The sequence below is a fragment of the Phaethon aethereus genome (genome assembly GCF_964289735.1).
Source record: "Phaethon aethereus genome assembly, chromosome: 5".
In the NCBI taxonomy this organism is placed as follows: Eukaryota; Metazoa; Chordata; class Aves; order Phaethontiformes; family Phaethontidae; genus Phaethon; species Phaethon aethereus.
Window position 1 is genome coordinate 43,210,010 of NC_138579.1, and position 20,330 is coordinate 43,230,339.

The 20,330-nt window shown below is 41.7% G+C and overlaps 1 protein-coding gene across 1 annotated transcript in view; it reads left to right on the plus strand.

Annotated features, from left to right (window-relative positions):
* Positions 1 to 2,363: 2,363 nt before the first annotated feature.
* LTK (leukocyte receptor tyrosine kinase) overlaps positions 2,364 to 20,330 on the plus strand; it is a gene marked incomplete at both ends in the record, with an annotated part of 99,626 nt that continues 81,659 nt past the window's right edge. The window contains 1 exon segment of the mRNA XM_082000165.1: positions 2,364 to 2,406. Coding sequence (XP_081856291.1) covers positions 2,364 to 2,406 — 43 coding nt within the window.

The window sequence follows — 20,330 nt, forward strand, 5'->3', positions numbered from 1 at the left end:
ACTTGGTCATTGGCGCCATGGAGAAGGAGGTCATCCTGAACGACTCCTTTCAGTCCGTGACATCTAAATTGGCATCACGGACAGGATCCCTTTGTGAAACTGAACCAACCAGAAGGGACCAGGGCCCTTAGTGCAGCCCCTTCCTTGGGAAGTGCCTAGCAGGAGAGAAAGGATAGATGATCTTATTGTAAAGATCCACACTGGGTATGTGAACCCACAGCAGGCCAAATAAACTGACGGGCTATAAAGACCTACCCTCCCTTCCTGGCATGGCTTGGGCTCAGAAGAATTGGCATGATTCGCAGGCAGTGGTTGACCGGATCACTGTTTTGGCAAAGGAAAGAAAACTGCGATTGGGGAAAGGAAAGGCAACGGTCTGTGCTGTGTTGGGGGCAGCACTAATTGCTGCTCAAGAGGAAAAGCGAGCAGATACAGAGACAATTGAGCCCTTGCAAGAACAGATAAGAAACTTGTAAAGCCAGCTCACTGGTGAGCGTAGCACTACTCAGTGGCTTCACGCAATTTTGTCAGATTCACTAGACCGAGAGAGAATCTTATGGACCGAAGTGCAAGAAAGTGGACAGGTGTTTGGCGATAGGAGAGAAACGGGCTAATATTCTCCCACCAAATCGGACTGTCGGGACGCCGCAGCTCCGTGGTGGTGGCTATTGCCACTAATTCTTTCTTCCTTTCTTCCTTTCTTCCTTTCTTCCTCCCTCCCTCTCTTCCTCTTCCATTTGTGAACCTGTTGTCTGGCAAATAAAGTTACCTGGCGCTTGACTCCGTTTTGAGTCTTAATTCTGTTCCCAAGAATATGAACAAAACCTTGCTCTGGTCTGTGACTGGCATACAAGAGCCTCAGCCAAGAAAGTTGTATATGAAGAGATGGAAAGCTGGCAGCCTTTTTTTTTTTTTTTTTTTTTTTTTTTTTTGGTCTTGTGTGGGAACACACCCTATTCTTGGTCTATTTGCTTGAGGGACAGCTTATATAAACTAAGTTAACAAGCAACCAGTAATGTCTGTCTTGCTACCATACTTTTGAAATTGATGTGGCTGTAGAGGAAAATCTCAGAATGATGTTTTCTTCCAAATCATCCAGGTTATGTTCAGAAATATGCCTCCGTAAATCTGTTGAAAATGGCAAAATGTTGCTGAACAAAGAGTAAATTTGGAGATCCATATATGTGGTTATGATACAAAAGCAAATTCTACCCTTGAGCAGTGCATACTTTTCATAGATATCAGTGGAAGATTCGCAGAAGGTTAAGTAAATTCACTAAATTTTTAGTCTAATCTATGAACCACAATTAAAAATGGAATGCAAGCCTCTGCCTTGAAAGTGCCAGACTCACCAGTCCTATCAGGGCTTTAATTCATGTCATCTTCAAATTTCTCCAGTGCTTACAGTGTGAATGGTGTTTTATTCAAGACTCAGACAGTAACTGTTAAATTCACAACAGTTTCCAATCTGAATTATTGTAGTCCACAGCCACAATAAATTATGCTAATTTGGACTAAAGCACTCCTAATCCAGAGTAAGGGTATCCACGTGGAGAATTAATCAGAAAGCATGTATTCTGATTATAAAAAGAATAGCTGTTTTAAAATAAACTCCCTGTGAAGGAAGAACCCACATGCAAACAAATTGAAAGCAGAGAGAACTAATGTAATTGAAATGCTGATGGACCAGAAGAAAAAGAAGTTTAACAAGTAAAGTGATTAAAGAGCGAATGCAGAAGCTTGCAGGCAGGGCACCTATGCCTTACTGTGTTGCAGGTCTCTGTTTCTTGTCTCACCAAACTGAGGCTGTCTTGCTCAGGAGTTAAGTGGTTCTAAGTGAAGTTAAGGAAAGAAAGGCGGGTATCTAGACTGTGTAAATAGGTCTGATTTCTCTTTCAGGGCAGGTGGTGAAAGGACTTCCAGGCCAAGGGAATCTTCTCTATCAGCTTCAATATGAGCTGAGTTTGGTCCAGGCAGTCCATGTGTCTTGTGTGTGTCATTGAGGCAGCTGCAAGGGAAGCCTGAGACGGGGGAACAACCCAGTTAGGTACTGAATTCAGATTTCCTAGGGAATACTAATGCCTAAACAATTTACAGATGAATATGTTCGTGTCTGAAGCAACTGCCTTACGGATTTGCTGATCGTGCAGGAGCGGTATGCAAAAAGGGAGGAGGAGGAGGGAAGGAAGGGGGGTGGCTCTAGGACCCACGCGAGCTTTCCTGAGCAGGAGGTGGGAATTCTCCTCCAAGGCAGCAGGAGCCCGAGCCCAGCCTCAGAGCTCCTGCCGAGCCCGCAGAAGAGCCGGGCACGTCCCCTCCAGAGCCACGCACCCGGCTGGGACCCGCCCGCACCCCGCAGAGCCATGAACCGGCTCCCACAGCTGGTGCTGTGGGTCACCACTGTGGGTAAGCAACTTATTTTTCTTCCCCTCATCTCCTTATGGTGCAAACTCCCTCTTATGTCCAGGCACTCAGACTTCATTTCATTGCCTGTTCCCTTTTATCTTTAAAACCAGTAAAACATTATTTTCAAAAGAGTGGGGAAAAAAGGAGATGGGGGAGAAAGTACTGGCATGAAACATATATACAGTGGGTGATGTGCAGGAAGATAAATCTTGATGATTATTGATTCTAAGTAAATTTTGTTTGCTGGAATGAATAGGCTATCTGTAGTTTTAGAACGGTTGCTGCTGACCGAGGCTCTTGGGCTGGAAGCCGGCACTGTCATTGTACAAGGGTTCAGCATGAAATTAACAGCTATCCCCCAGGACCATTTTGTTTCTCTGATTACTGGATTGCTTTCTCTTGGACTATTTTGGAGAGATGGGAGAAAGTAATGCTCCAGGAGTAGCAAAGGTTGCTTAGAGAAAAAAGTGTAGTTTGGAGAAGATGCTTTGTCTAAGGAGAGAGACGAGGGAGACAGATAAAGGGAGAAGAAGGTCTTGGGACTGTGAAAGATGGAGTTATGAGCTCCCACCTAGAGAGTGGTGCTCAGGCTAAGTTTTGAAAGGAATCTTTGTGCCTTTCTGTTTGTCATTGTCAGCTTTGGTTCTGAAATGCAGTAAGAGAAATAAGAAATAACAGTAGGACAGGAGGAGGGAGATGTTAGGGAGGGAAGCTGCAGTAAAAGGAGAGAAGTTGGAAAGCAGCAGCATGCACAACAAGTAACGATGGGGGAAGGTAGGAGTGGGACACATTTACTATATATGCACAATGGCAAGCAGATTTGTTATGAAAATTAGGAGAGAAAAACCTGTATCAGGACATGCTGAACTTCTCAGAGAGCTGAAGTTACAATACTACTCCCAGTGCAGAGACAGGGACATCATCCTGATCCTTAGACAAGGATCAGGAGACACTTCTGTGTTTCTCAGTGTCACAAATCATATTACTTCCAGGCGGGGAAGGAGGTAAAGCAAACAGGTGGTTGGGCGCTACAGCTTGCTCTTGCTAGTGCAGAGAAATTGTCTGTCTCTGGCTAAATGCTGAACCTGTATGTATTGTCTTTTATGTGAAGATATGCTGGGACATCTTAAAAACTGGGACAGTTTTTAAGCAGGTTTTATCATGTAGTTCTACTTACAATTGAATGCCCAGACATAGCATAGATGTTTTGATTTCGGGCTTCTTCTGGCCTTTTATTCCTATTGGGAGGACGTTGCATTACTGTCAAAGGGTCCCAGAGCAAGTGCACCCCGTGCAAGCAGAGCTGTGTGTCCCCACAGCTTCAGTTCTCATGGCATGTGGTCTCATAAAGCTGCTAAGTATCATCCCAGTGGTTTTGGTGGAGTTACATTACAACATGCGAGTAAGGTTAGCATAAGGAATAGCCATTATATTTGCTGTATCTCCAAGTCTGTAATTTGAAGTATGACTGTTTTAGGACAGAGATAAAAAAGGTGTGTTTCAGAGAGAGCAAGTAAAGAGCCAAATGAAAACAAATGTACATTTTTACAATCTCTGTCCAATCTTCTGCCAAAAATAATCTCAATCACCCAGAGAGAGACTTGGACGCGTGAGCATTTAACTATGTAGCTGCTGTCACAATCTTCACTTGGGGGTTGCTTGGCTCACTGGGTTATTATGGTCAGCTGTCAGACTCTGCAGTTAATTATTTTAAAAACCACCTGTGCTTCCACTGAGGAAGCTTTCCTGGAGCATATTCTCGGAGTGGCTTTACATTTCCTTCTTTATCTGGAAGCCCAAGGTCTTGGTGATTAGGGAGTTCACAGGTTCACTTTTCTCTCTTTTGTTTTACTGGCTGGCATATGCCTTTCTAATGAGCTGTATCCTAAAAGGATAATTTCAGAGTTCCCATCCATTGAAAAATTTTGGCGTACTGAAACACTGGAGGAGGTCAGAACTCCTTTTGGTGCAAAAATTAAGGTTCTATGAGAAAATTCAGAAAGTTGTAGAGAACAAGAGCAGAAAAAAACCCCTCAGAAAAAGAACCCCAAACCCAACAACAAAACCAGGAAAGGACTCTGTGCACAAATGTGCGTTGTTCAGTGTCAAAGCAGCTTCACAGTCATTCAGAGGCTAAGGTTGCACACTAGCCTCAGGTGTCAGGAGATGGCTGGGAAGAAGGTGAAAAAAGCCACCAGATGAATGTGTGGGAGAATTTTCTTTTTATTTTAAAGCACCAGCATTGCTTTGAGTCTTCATATTGGATGATTTTCCTTTGATTAGATAAGCTTGGTGGAAAGGGTGGGTCAGTCCTTTTCTCCTCTGCAAAAACCTGGGTTGTGCTTGGCCAGATGTCATGGTCTTGCCTGTGGGCGTGGAGGGAAAATTGTCTGCAAAATTACAGCACAACGTACATCCTGGGGAAACCTCAAACACCTTTACAAAAGTGCACTCATGTTTATGTCATTGCTCAGAGTTTAGCTATTAAGTATAACCACAGTTCTTGAGATAACATTAGTAAAGGCGTTTTGTCAAATCTTTTTTTACAGCCCCTTCCAATACTTGCAGTGAAGCTGTCACAGAACAGGATATGTTATGTTTAATTTCAGCCTGAGGAATAGTTATGGTCTTGGGTTTTGTTGAATTCTTGCTGAGGCAGAGAGGCATAGGGAGGTTGATGGCAGGCTTAGGAGTAAGACAGCCAGCCTTTGTTTGTGGAGTGGTATATCAGCATGGCAACGGTGAACGCCTCATTCCTGGATACTACTTCCTCCTTGCATTTGTCTAACAAACTGTCTTCAGAAGCCCGGAAGGTTTTCTTCCTCTCTCTGAGTTTGTCTGCCTCTCAGAATTGAGCTGTCCCGTTTTATAGAGCGAGTATAAACTCACACTAAGTTTAATCAGTCCACACGTGTATGAAGAAGCTTATGTAGGCGTACCTCATTTCGTTGTAAGCCAAATGAAAATCCACCAGTGCATCTGTCTCCCTTAGAAAGCATTTACCGCTTCATGTGTCCCTTTGTCTAGAGGAGAGCCAAGAGTGGACAAGATGGGGTCCTACATTCTCTTTTGTCTCTTCATTGAAGAGCTGCTCTCTTATTTTCTTCTTCTTGTGCTTGTCTCTGCTCAGTTAAAGTAGCCTGCAGGTACAGTAATGGTTTCAGTATTTTCACTCAAATAGTTCCAACCAGGACAGCAGCAAATGATCCTTGAAATTTGTCTTAGGAGTTAGGTCCACGGTCCTTTACTGTGCAAATGACAGCGTATCTACAGAGACTGTGACCAGTCTGGATATGTAAGTCAAGGCACTATGACTGTCACTGAAAGTCAAACATTGGGAGGATGCCTCGAAATAAAAAAACACAGTTCTTTTTAAGTCACGGACATTACAAAGTTGAGGACCTTTTGAAATACAGTGGAAAAGGATGGGATAGATATATGGGAATCGCCCAGTAAGGGAGTACATGCAGATAAACACTGAGGATTTGTGAGCTACATCAAGAGGGAGGACTAAAGTGGAGGAGGAAGAAATCAGGAAATGAGCCATGTGTACTGTTACTTTAGAGCTGAAGACAATGTCTTGTGATCAGCCATAGGAGAAATCCATCTTTGTCAGTCTTACATACTTCCACGGTTTCTAACTGGTCCATAAGATCCAAGTTGGAGAAAAGAATGTCCCACTCCAGTGATGTTTCAAAAGCATTCCTGTCCCACCCCGCAGAGTCCTAAACAGATAGGCAGGAGGGTCCCTGTCTTCAGCCTGCTTTTATGTGCGATGGGGTGCATGCTGGCTGTGCTGGTGTGTAGAAGTACATCTGTGATGTCTGTGGCTAGAATGGAGGGAAATTTTCATCCTGAATTAATTTTAGTGAAAAATGCTGATGTGACACTAAAATGCTTTATAAAGTGGTCTAGATTTTGAGCTGTTGTGTATGGAGGTTTGTTTTGTGTGTGCACCGGTTAGTTCATATTGGGACATTCAAAGGAGTCCAGCTGTTTTAATGTTTTCTTTTTAATTCAGACTTTTGTTTAGAGAAGACTTTTATTCAAAAATCTTAAATCTTTATTTAAAAATCTTAAAACATGGTTTAGTATCAAATGTTTAGTTTTGACATTAAATGTTATAGTTCAACACTCACTGGAATGTGTTGGTCTTTGCAATTTTAGAGAAGTTCTGAAAAATTGTCAGGCTGACCTGTGACAGGTTTTTCTTTTTTAATTTCTTTTGGCTTGCCAGTAACTTGGAAAATCCTGTATTAAAGCTGCTCAGTTGCCTTGCAATACCACACACTGATTTGTACCTGGATTTGTGCATGCAGGTGGTTGTCCTCGGGCTAATGTTCATTACCGCAGATATACACAGCGGCTGCTACTGTTGTTTGTAGCTTGGTTTTGGATTGAATTCCTTAGAAATAAAGGAAACAAAGATGATCTGAGCTTTTTGCATACCTCTAGTAAAAACAGAAGCACAAAGCAGCTGCTGAGAGGAAAGGCAGGTGAGCTCTTTTCAGAAATAAAGGAGAGGAAGGAATCCATGGGGTTCTTAGTTAATGCAAATTGACGGATCTCTATGCAAGTACAGCTACAGCAGTAAAACATCTTGCCCTCTGTATCTGGAGACTTTTATCAGAGACTCTTACGAGTAAGCATGATTTCTGTATTGAATGCTTAAATCAGAGGAGGAAAATAATGACATTAATTATGTTAATTAATTGGATCAGGCTTATAGTCTTTTCCTGTCTCTCAGCATCAGTCCTTCCTCTTACAATTCCTCTTCCTCCCATTCCACCATAATTGCTCCCCTGCTTCTCTCCTCTCCTGGAGTGTAACAAACCCAGTACTTTGATGTGGCTTGCTATCAGCAGGACAAGGAGTGCACAAAGATGAAACCCGTGGCAGGTAGGATAACAGGCCAGCTCGGAAGTTGGTGAATTGAGGTGTTTGATAAGAGGTGACGTGCAGCTAGTCTGACTGATGTGCTCTGTGTGAATAGGGAGAACCGAGATCTCTTGTGAGAGTGGTGACAGGTCACACCAGGGGGTTATGTGTGCACAGGAGGAACATGTAGAGCCTTTGGTTCAGACTGTGACTGGTTCAGCACCATTAGGTGTCTGAGAGGCTATGCCTGGAGAATGCCAGGATCCTGCCTTTTTATGCCCAACGTGCAAGAGGGAAGCTCAGGTGTAGGACCTTTACAACTGAGCAAATGTGGTGTCAGGACCTCCCCAGGTCTCTGCACTGGCTAAAGGACTAAAGCTCCCAGGCAAGTTGTCACTGAAGCATTTTATCTCCCTCAACTGTGTGCTGTTTCTAAGAGCTTTCCTCAAGGTGGTATGCCTCCACACTGCAGCTTCTTCCAGTGTGTATGACTCCAGCACAACTGGGTCTGTGAGGAGTAATAAAAACAGAGAGAAATTATATAAAAGGAAACAGAGATGACCTTCCAATCTTCCTCACCTAGAAAAAAGAACTCTGCCATATGTACTGAGGAAATAAAGAACTCAGAATCTCAATAAGATGCTCATCCACAGGCCAGGTTTTATCTTTTTAGGAGAATTTCAAGGTGGTTTTCCATACATGCTCCTTAACATAAAGCTGGTTGGAAAAACACAAAACTTTACACAATTCTGTACAACCTTTTCTTCTACTTGTTGATGAAAAACTTGTTAAGATTTCTAACTGGTTTTATATCTATCTTGGGCAGTTGGACTACATGATCATTGTAGGTCCCTTCCAACTGAACTGTTCTATTCTACATGAAGGAAAGAAACTCTCTGACAATGGCACTGACTGAGTTTAAGAATACAGACACCTATTGACACAGCAGGCTCTTGAGAGTTAAAGGTAGTCAAGAATGAGACTGAAGTATAGAATTAAAAGCTGAAGTCTTTCCAAAAAGCACAGATGTATTCTTGCAACTCAGCTTAACTTGTGGTTTATCTAATGGGAGACCATGTCTGTTAATAGGGTATGGCAGATTATCAGCTAATTTCTATCTGAAATCCCATAAGCTTTGGCATATCAGCCAAGAATGATGCATTTATTCATGTGTTTCAGTTGCTCACTTAGTTGTTGTTTTTTTTTTCCCCCAGTCTATAGCACAGCATGTGTTTGAGGCCATAGACAGCCAAACTTTCTGGGGTTAAAGCATCCACACCTGTCCCCTGTGTCTATTTTTATGAAGATACATATTTATATAAATTACACATTAATACATAAAATTTTAAATATATAAATAAATAAAATACACACATATTTATATATTTTATATATATAATTAAATACATACATATTTATATACTAAAAACATAGGAATGATAAAGTAACTGAGAGCCACAGTAGGAAGTGACATGGAGGGCTGTGATGGCGTTTTGGTGCCCAGAATAAAGTGCAGGATGTAAGAAGCATGTGTTCCTGCATGGTGAAGAGTTTTTGTGCTATCCAGAAGCCAAACGACACCCAAACTGGAACACTTTTCCCCACCTTGCATCAGAACTGACCCAATAATGGCAGTCGTATTGGAACTGCAATGAAAACTGAACCCAACAGGTTACTGGTTCAGAGTCACAGTTCACGGAAATCTTTCTTCCCACAGCAAAGGTGCCATTGGCATGGGAGCAACCTCAAACCGTGGTGGGCTTCTCAGCAGTTTTGCATCCAGCTTCTGCTTCCCCGTGGGACCCTCACATGCACCTGCTTCCAGGCAGAGGTGCAGAGCTGGTTTGGATGGCTCTGCGGCTGTGACCAAGAACTTTTTCTATGTGCTGAGGGTGAACTCCGAGTGCTCAGGCGCTCCCCCTTGTAGCTTTGCTTCATAACTTCTGCTCTGCTTTCCTGGCCTTAGGGAGGCAGGAGGAAACCGTGGGGGTACACAGAGAGGATGGGAGGTGGCCAGGGCTGGGCAGAGGAGCAGGATGGAGGAACTCTGTTCCAGTGGAGACCATGAGCCCAGCCAGTGTGGTTTGGGATTACAAAAAAAAAAAGGGTTAGCAGTTTTCAGTCTGAACCTGAGCAACCTCAGGCAAAGCTAGATTCAAGCTGGAACTGAACTGGAAAACTGCTTTCCTTCACTAGATAGTTCATTTGGCAGTTTTGCAGACCTTGGTGTCTTGACTAGTAATTTGGACAATGTAAGGAGTGGGGATGATTATGCTTACATACTTCTAATGCCTTAAATGTCTTGATTTTTTTTTTTAATTTTCTGTTTCTGTTGTTATATTTAAATGCAGTTTTAATTTTTGAAGTATCTGCTATTTATAATTTTTTTTCCTATTGACTTCTGAGTGATTAATCAATATTTGCTACTTTGACTTCAGCAAATAGAAAATCATAGAAAAGCATGACTGCTTGAGATTTCCTTGGTCTTTAACATGTTTTTGGAGTTTGCTCTATGGCATTTTGATATATACTATGCTGGAGTCCAGATCTTTTTATGTGAGTAACACTTTTAAAGTATGCCATTCACAGTGGGAGTATTTTCTGTGTTTACAGTCACTACAGGAGCCCGAACAGTATTTAAAACCTCTGAAAAAAATTTTCTTTAACCCCATGTAGGTTGACAGTTCAGCCTAGAATTTAATGAGTCATTGGGCTTTCTGAATCCTATAAACCCTGATAGGATAGTCATTGCAGAATACTATCACTTTTTTTTTTTTTTTACTTTCCTGAAGTCTCACATGCCTTCTGGCCCTTCAAGATCTATTAAATTCTTAGAAAAGTTTAAACTTTCCCAGAGTTTGACAGATTGTGTTTGTCAGTCTGTTGCAATCCTAGAGAAGAAATTTGAAAGTCAGTAAAATTTATAAAAAATAGCCTTGTACATTAATTATAAGCAAAATGAGGTGAATAAACAAAACTGGGTTTTATTTAGTTATTTTATTATATCAAGCTTGTATTCTGGCTATTCAGGTGAATAGAAAAATGGAAGACTTATACAGATCTATTTCTTTTCACCTCATCTAGACCTGTGCTAGATTGGTCTGATTAGACACAAGAATTTAGCTTCCCCTCTAAAAGCTATTTTCATTTTTGATTTCCTGGTAAGTTTTGGAAAAGGCATAGTTTTTTTACTTCTTCCCTCCCCACTATAATTACCAAATATTTTTTTCCTCTCTTGTGTGCCTTCCTGCATATATATATGCATGAAAATTAATGAAAGAAAAAATCTGTTGTTGTTTTTTGTTCCCAGTGGAGAATAATTTTTTTCACTTATTTTAGGACCTGAAAAGATATGGAAAAAAGCTTTGCTTTAAACAAGCTGTCTTCCACACTTTCTTTGGTGGATGCAGTTATCCAAAACTGTACAATATTCAGGGGTTGCTCATGATGGTTTGTGATAATATTTTAAATATATATTTAATATATAGATTACTATTTTGCAAAGACTTACGTGGCATGCCACATGTGGCATGTGCCTGTACAGATTATCAGATGGTAAATCTAGCTAATGGTTATTTTTTAAATTGCGTTTCAGTAGAATTTACATTCACCGCAATACCAGGGTACTTGCAGAGTAGGCTAGAAAAGTTAGATAGAAACTGATCTGTGGCTGCAAGAAGGGAAATGGACAAGAAGCAACAGCCCAAATAAGAATGTTATTGACACTCTTCCATTGAGAATGGGGGGGGTGCCCTTATGTCAAGTAAATGTAGAATTTCAAACATAGAAGTGCTGATTCTTCTGCTGTATTTTTTTAGGGCTCTTGAGACTGCATGAATGTGAAGAAGGTCAACATTCAGGTGATGTTTAGCTCGGCTCTCCAGCATTTATGCCCATCTTGACCTTTCCTGCCAACCCCCAAGCGGCAGCTGTGTTAGCTGTGTCAGTCAAACTGTAGGGATGCTTTGAAACTGGTTGGGTTTTTTTCTGAATCTCTCCCCACAGTCACTGAAATAAGTGTCTTGTGAAACTAACCTGTAGGATTAGATACCTTAACTTAGACTATGTGAACAGACCCTTGTCTAGCTTAGTGATGTCTGCTTTCCATTCCCTTGCAAGGAAGCAAGTGCTCAATGTCAGCCTTGTTGGCTAGATGTCCTCCGTATGAATTTGTACCACTGTGAAAATACTGTTTCACTAAATAGAAAAACATTGTTGTTAGCTATCTAGTTCTGTTTATGACAATTTCTTATTTTTGGCCCTTGTTAGTTTTTGGCATCCACTTATCAAAACTTTTAACAGTTAAGGGATACAAAATTCAGACTAGCAGTCTGAATCTATCATTGATGCTACAGTACTGAGGAATAAGAGATACACCATGTTGTTGTGTGGCCTTCAAGTTTCCTCTTTAGGCCTTCAGACAGAATAATCTGTTTTCAGCTTTAACACATACCATGCACGGACTGTTGTTAGAGGAGGTGCTTTGAAACAATTAGGGATAGGACTGAATTTGTTCTTGAAGGTCAAGAGCTGGGGTTTACGTTTATCATCTAAAAGGCAAAGAGTAAAATAATTTTGGGCCCAGGCTTAAATTTTATATGCAAAATGTTTTATAAGCTTTAGCATGCACAGAAGTGCCCCCATGAGTTTTCAAAAAAGTCACCTACATTTAAGTATATTCTTAAGCATGTCCTTTTATTCTTGGGGACCCAGGCACACCAAAGGAGCAAGAAACAAAGTTGGTAAGAAGTGACAGCTGAAAGTACCTTGCTTAGTCTTTCTGAGCTTGGGCAAAGGGTAAATGTATAGCAAGCACTGTTTTTCTAGTACCTAAACTCTCCAAGCTCAGGTTTGACATCACAAGATAGGGTTAAAAATCATCAGATTAAAATAAACATATTTATGAGCCATCTGGTTTCTGAGTCTTTCCAGTTTGTGTTTGCTGTCCTGGGTAACTATTAAGCAATTGTTGTTGCTGTAATTTTCATGTTGTTACATGGCTCCAGAAACTACATGTTTAAGAAAAACACTGTAGAGAACTGAATTCAGAATAGAATTACAATCACTGGCAGCACTGGAGACATTTGTCATTCTTTCAATCGTCCTAGCATACTACTAAAAGGAAATTTACAGAATAAATCCATTTTTAATGTGACTTTAAGTTGGGCAAAGTGAACTGGAAGGTTGTGAACTAGAAGGTTGTATTATTTAGCTATTTACAGTATGGTAAAGGAAGTCAGATTTCCTAGGGCTGGTTTCCAGTTCTGCCACGAGCTTTCTGTATGATTTGGGAAAGGCTACTTAGTCTTGATGCCTTCATCCTTGTCCTATTTTACCTATTTTATTTCCCTTGCTCAGATGTGGTGAGGCATAAAACGGTATGTTCTAGTTCTTTGAAATAGATCCAGTGTACAATTATTTGGGGGGGGGGGGGCGGGTGGCGGCTTTTTAAAAATGGAATGTAATTAAGGAGAATCTATAACTCAATTTCAGTGGAAATTTAAATGTGTTGCTTTGGAGAAAAAAAAAAAAAGTAAGTTTATTCTTTCATGTTGAATGTTGGATTACTGATGAGGGTGTTCTGACAGCACTGGCTTTTCCATTGGTGGAGGAAACAACAGTGTTCTCCTAAAAGGTGTGTATTTGTACTGCTTTTCCATAATGAATTCTTATCTGCTCCTGAGAAGGCACAGCACCGATGAATAGATGTAAAATCCCCTCTTGTTTCTCTGGTGACATGATTGATATTCTTCATGCCAGCTTGGTCATTTGTGACACTGATTCAATTTTCAGAGTATAGTTTCATCGTAGGAAGAAAGAGAGGAGACAATATAGCTACAAGTGCTGTTGTTGGGTTTCTAGGTGCAACCGAATGCTGGTGCTATTTGAAAGTAACATGTTTTGTGAATGGTGACTGAAGTACAGTAATCAGCTTCCCTTTCTCAGTCTCCCTCATCTTTTTGATAGAGTTGTGTGCTGAACATTATCAGTTTTATTAAATCAAATTTGGTTTTATGGGTCTTGGAACATTTCTGACTATTTTGCCTGCTGTGCAAAGCCGTTCTTGATCCCCTGCACCTCGTCAGCCCTATTGCCACATCTTGCTCTTTTTCCTGTGGCTTGGTATCCCTTACACACAGTGGGTAGGAGCACCTGGCAGATTGAGCTCAGTGAAGGGTGAACCAGTGTCTTTGAGTCTTGTAAGTGCGCAGCTTGTTTCCCTGCTTCTGTTACTCACACTTGGCATGAGCTTTAGAAGAACGCAAAGCACTTGGTGTCTCTGTGCCTTTCGTTTCAAAGCCCAGGTTCTCAGATGCATAAAGAGGAGGCAGCAAGTGTGTGCAAAGAATAAAGTACACGTTACTCAGGGTGAGTGTGCTTTGGAGGTGAGCATTGCTTACAGCAGCAGAGAACACTAGCCATGATGCAAGGAAGACATTTGAAATCTTGGCTGCTGAACTGTTAAATACCCTGCTGAAATTTGTGCTCAGTTTCACATTCCACCTTCTTAGCCTCCTCTGAGTGTTTATTTGACTGCTTTCCTCTTCTGGAGTCCAGCTGGTGTTGGAGAGGCTCAGCTGTTCAGAAGCCCATTTGGAGTCTCAGCTGGCACTGGCAGACTCCACACGCTGCTGGAGCACTTGCTGACAAAGTTGTGGTCCTTATCTTGGAAGGTGGCAACCATTTCTAGCGGAGGCTGTGAGGAAAATATTTGAAAGGCGTTTGACTCTTGCCTAGAGCTGACAGGACCATGCTGGGGAGATGATAGGAGTAGATGTTTGTCCACCTTTACAGGCATGGTAACTGCATCTCTTCTTCAGAGATGCAGGCCTGGGCACTGCACTGTGTGCCCTCGGCGTGTTGATGCGGAGGTCTAGCAGTGGCCACAGCTGCCTTCAAAGCCAAGTGCAGGCGCCTCTGTGCCCAGCACGCTGCAGCCTGCTCCCTCTCAGGGCTCTATCAATGAAGCCTACCTTACTAGTGTCCTGGGAACTGAGCTGGTTTTCCATCATGTCTCAGAGTAACTTTAAAACCTAGTCTTGCACTCAGTAGAAGACAGTAAAGTAGAATTCAGTTCCCTGACAGCAACTACTCTCTACCCAGCCCTCCCAAAATATTATGGTTTAGAAGGATACAGTAACAGATTCTAGCTTGGATATTTCAGATGTGGTTATGGCACTATGGTCGGTTACGTGGCTCTCTTTTTCTTAACACAAGATGAAATTACATCTTGTCAAAGCCATTCCTAGGTGGAGGGCAATGCAAATGCTTCAACATCTGCTTCAACAAAATTGTAGTATCTACTATCGACTGTGCAGTTCCCTCAGAGTGCATGTGTTGTGCGTGGTCTGTCACACTTTCTCATTACTGTAGATGAAGTGGAGTTCATCCTTTGCTTGCAAAGAAGCAGTGGCTTTTACCAATGTAGTAGGTGGCTGTTGTGGTGATAGGGATTCTTGGAAGTGCTTGGGACACTTGTGTTTACAGCGTCATTTCCAACTTCCTGATGCAGAACAATTGAGGCTTCTTCAGGGGGAGCTGGCATAAAAAGGATGTTTTGAGATGTGTGATTCTGTGAAAGCTCTGGAAGAAGCTCTGTTGAGTACTGATGGGAAACTGAAATGACACCAATGATTTTTTGACATTACTTTCTCCTCCACTGGGAGGATATCTAGTGGAGTAACAGGTGGGCAGTGGGAACTCTTGACAATCACATATAGAAAAGAACAGACCTATTCAAATATGTATTTGGTCTTTTCCTGTGGGTGGTAATCTGCTAATTACAGCTACAATTTCAGGCTGTTTACAGTTGAAAAGATAAAATGAGATGCTGGATGAGCAGTCCAAGCATGATCTAAATGTACAGAAACTGTGACAGGTGTGCTGCATTTGGTAGGCACAATTAGTCAAGGAACCCATGCTTGGGTAGCTGGTAGCTCATTTCTGGATGTCAGAAGAGTGTCCACTGAAAGTGTAGGAATTGTGTGGCAGTGCCTGTGTTAACTATTAAAAGCTACGTGCCACTGTGAGGCATTTTGTCACCTTGCAAGCTGCCTTATGTAAGGGACTCCGCACTGATATACTGCACTGGGGGCAGACACAGGTTTGCTTTAGGACTTGTGATTCAAGCTTTTACTGGGGGCCAACAGAGACGAAAACTGCACAAGCTCTTAACCTCATGTTGTTTGTTTTCCTCATTGTGCTGGCTCATGCATTCTGGCTGGTGTCCTGGGAGCAAAAAACTAAGGCTCTGTCTGCTGTTCATCTTAGCTTGCTCGTTTGAGGGCTGAAGAATAGAAACCTCATTTTTCTCCCTCGTGTAGACAGGTCTGGAGTGACCCCTTGCCAGCAAAGAAACTCCAGCTGCAGGCTGACAGTAGTCAAGCACTGATCTTTAGGAAGACTCTACTGGGTTACGTAGTCTCTTTCATAGTTCTCTGATACAGGCCGGGTTAAAGCAAGTAATTACTGGAAGGAGCTGATGGTCTCATACTCTTTCCCCACCAACCCATGCCAGAGAGTGACTGCTCTTCTCCTGATTCCAAAAGAACCTAGTGCTTCAGCAGGTAAGTGGTGGTGGAGCAGGTCAGGACTCCAGCAGCCACAAGTGTTTCATGAATTCACTCTAATAGAAGATGGTTTTATTTTCTGTTGAACAATCGTAGGAGCCTGAGTTGAGCTATCCAGAGAATTCAACATTAGTGTGTTCTGTTTGTTTGCATCCAGTGCTTGCTTTTTGTGCACATAGGCACTTTCCAGATAGATCTAGAAGTGCATGCAGTTGTGTTTCCCCTGAAACATATTTCCTGTGAAATAGCTCACGACTGGTGTGGGCGGACTGTCTGCAATAATTTTCTTTCAGGCACCATTTTGTTCATTAGTGTTTAATCAATTTATCCGCGGTCTGAAAGGAAGTCAGAAATTTTCCTAAGAATCTTTGTTTCTTGGCAGACACTCATTCCGGTTTCTTCTGCTTTGATGTCCCTGCACTGATTTCACACTGGGGTGGGTGTTTTTGGTGACATTCTCCTCTTCAGCATGAAGCTTAAGACAGGCTGAAACATCTTTGAAAGGAATGAATGAGAAAGGCCCCCTTGTCTTAAAATGGATCAGATAGCTAGGCCATACCAGCACCTACCAGTCTTTTGGGGTTTCTACTATTCATTCCCTTCCATAAAGCTGTCTGGATATAAGGGCTGGGGGATATTTTCAAAGCACAGTTTGTGGGTGTTAAGAATATCAGAATAGCCACGATAGTGTTAGCTGTGCCAATGTGCCAGAGTAATTCATAACGTTGTCAAACCCTGAAGCTTATCCTTCCAGCAAGAGAGACAGTAAGCTGAGGCCCTCTTCCTTGGGAGGAAAGAAATTCCAAATTTCACCATTTCTATTTTGGTAACGATCCTGAAGTGGTCCTTTAAAGGAAAGGTGTGGCTCATTATATTTAAGGACTTCCTGTCAGAAGTAAAATAAAAGCCTTCATATTAAATATCCCCCTTTAGCTGCTTTCCAGTTGGGAAGGGTGGTACAGTAGCCCAAAGATCTCCTCTCTAAACCACACCTTACTCTCTTGGAAGCCTAAAATAGAATAAAATGAAAAGCTAATATCAAAACCTATCCTTCTAGTCATAGTAATTTTTTACAACATGACTGACTGTTTTCTGTTTTATGTATTCTGAGAACAGTAGGATCATCTGGCTATCATCCCCACTTTCTTCTATGTTTCTTTACTGGAGGGGAAAACAAGTAAAAAAACTGAAATGCATGTTACCACTGTTCTGTTTGCAAAGTCAGTTTCCTACTAAGAGTGGACTGGTATGACTCATAAATCTTGGTTATGTTGTTTTAGGCCATGAGCAAAAACTGTATCATGTTTTTTCAAACCAAAGGTGATATTTTTGGATCCAGAAATAAAGTTCAGAACTTGGCACAAAGGACAGAAGTGTCTTTGAAAATAAAGAAACAATTTGCCAAACAGCCGTATGGTAGTCTAAGTCATCCCTGACTCTTAGTCCATTCAGGAAGTCCTGAATACCAGGGCTCTCCCACCCACTGAGAATCTGTTACAGAAAGTTCATTGCTCACAACAGTAATCCCAATTGCAGTTTGAAAAAAGGTTCTGCACCTCTTGCATTGTGCTGGCTGTGAGTTAAGGTATTCATACTGGAGAGTCATCTCTCAGGTGGCAAATACTTCGAGCAGTGTGAACAAGCTTAGTCCTAATCCTTTCCATAAGAGAAACGTGCAGATCTTGGGAGACGGCCCAGATTCACCTTCCTCCGAAGGCTTGGTTTTCATGCTACTCTGAAACAGTAAGCAATGAAAACATCACTCTTTTTTAATGTTCAGCATACCATCAGGGCTCCATACTTATTAATTGTCTCGTTATTAAGAAGACTGTTTATATTGGTGCTGTGATTCGAGTTAGCATCCTAGCCCTGTCTGCATAGATTGATTTCCTGATGACTACTCCAAGTCTCTCCTTTTTTTTTTTTTTTTTTCCTGAAGGTCCCTGATAGTTCAGAGTTTTTCTTTCTAAGAGAGCTTTCGCCAGCCTCATACACACTATAAAGTGCCTTTTTTGCCATACCATTGTGGCCTGTCAGGCCTTATTGACAAAGGACATCAAGGCCGCACCTTGAATACTGTGTTCAGTTTTGGGCCCCTCACTACAAGAAGGATGTTGAGGTGCTGGAGCGTGTCCAGAGAAGGGCAACGAAGCTGGTGAGGGGTCTGGAGCACAAGTCTTATGAGGAGCGGCTGAGGGAACTGGGGTTGTTTAGTCTGGAGAAGAGGAGGCTGAGGGGAGACCTTATCGCTCTCTACAACTACCTGAAAGGGGGTTGTGGCGATGAGGGTGTTGGTCTCTTCTCCCAAGTAACTAGTGATAGGACAAGAGGAAATGGCCTCAAGTTGCGCCAGGGGAGGTTTAGATTGGATATTAGGAAAAATTTCTTCACTGAGAGGGTGGTCAGGCATTGGAACAGGCTGCCCAGGGAGGTGGTGGAGTCGCCATCCCTGGAAGTGTTCAAAAAACGTGTGGATGTGGCGCTTCAGGACATGGTTTAGGGGACATGGTGGTTCTGGATTAATGGTTGGACTTGATGATCTTAAAGGTCCTTTCCAACCTAGTGATTCTGTGATTCTGTGAACTGTCATCTCCAAACCAGTCTCCCACTTCTTGTTTGTCCTGTTGCTATTGAGGAGAGATGACTTCTTGGTCTCTGCTTTCCTTCGCTGAGATACCCTTTGTGTCTCTTTCTTTGAGACCTGTTCTTTATCTTCCTGATTTTTGACCTTCTTAGTCTGCAAATGGTTTCTTGTCTCTCTAGTTATCAGTTTCTTTTGGAGTATCTTTCTCTAATTCTCCCTTGCAGTTGGTTCTACAGCATTTAGAACTAATGTGGCATAGTCTGTAACTTATTTGTGGTGGGGTTTTTTTGTCAGTTGTGCTAGACTGTGCAAAATATTCCTCTGATTTCTTAATTCATGTAAACATGTCCATTTCTGGAGAAAGGCTGCAGTACTAGGAGCCCATGATCCTAACATTAGTTCTGTCATTAAAAGTAAAAAAAAAAAAAAAAAATCTATTCTGATTTTTCCAAGTGTTGGGTTGAGATTAAGAGAGATTGTGAACTGTCGTCTTGTTTGACGATTGTATTGTTTGCATGTCTTACATTGTTCCATTTGTATCTTTAATTAAATATGTGTGTGTTTATATATACCCACAAAATTGGAAAATTAGTCATTCTTATTAAACTTCAAACATCTCTTCTCTTTCCTCTTTCATCCTTTCTTTCCATCTCTCTTCTCAATTCACATATTTTGGTTTAGTCATAGCCTACCTTGCAGGATTCCTTCAGCAATCAAGAGATGTCTGACCTAGGGAGTCTCTATTCTAATTTTCAACTTATGCACAGGTGCTTAACATTTTCTTCTTATGTCTCCTTTATTGTCATGACTGGATTTCATGATCCTGGTTTGTCTCTTCTTTGACATAATTTCCATCCCTTTCTTTTCATTCAATAAACAGGAATGTCCTGGGCGTTAAGTGGTTGGGGGTCAGTGCAGATTAACTGGAAATATTTTTCGCTGCAGTTAACCTAGTGATCTACCTAGTTATAGTTCAGTGGATGTTATGGGAGCTCTTTTTCTTGCAGGTTTGCGAATTCGTTCTCTGGAGGCTGAGCCAATGCTGATAAAATTCTGCATTTCCCTGGGCTGCATGTAGAAAACTTTTTTTAATGTCAAATTACTTCCTAGACATCCATTTCCTTGGAAACCATTCTTTTTATGTCATATGATTTTTGCTGTACAGGGTGTGGTCTTCACCTGCATCTTTCATCTTCAGGATTATTCTTCGAAGTTACTAGTTGATGTTAAAGTTCTCCACAGCATAACATAAACATCCTCTCCCTTTTCCATGTCCCAATTTTTTTTGTGGGGGAGGAGATGGCACGGAGAAAAAGAATAGGATGTGACCCTAAAGAACTTACAAGAGAGACCAAAGAATGAGCAGGATAGAAAGTTCTGCCCTCTTTCTACAGATGCAGCCTGGGCACTAACAGAACAAACCCCAGGTAACACAGAGTGTTGGTAGTGCACTGGGGAATTTAATCCAGTGTTTTTATCATGAAGAATGCAAGGGATACTGGCAGAAAATTTTTAATCTTGTACTTTTCTCCAACCTAGTTTAGACAGCAGCCTTTTACTGTCATGTCAGAGATTTTTAGCACACATTAGGACGTACAAAGTGAACTCATGACAAACCAATTCACTGTGTGGCACTTAAAATAGGATTCCTTTGGGCCAGCTTGAGCCATTTGGTACGTGTGCAGTTTAAGCTAGTCTTCTAGACTCTTCCTGTAATACTTTTCTCTCTGTTAACTAGCTTAGATTTAACACCTAAGTACTTGGGTAGCTGAAGTCATAAATCCCACTTTTACGTATTTACTGGACAGTTTATGGTAAGAAATAGTTTAATCTCTTAACAGTACTTTTGGGTATCCCACCTTTTCACAACTTATGCCTATGAAAACGAAATT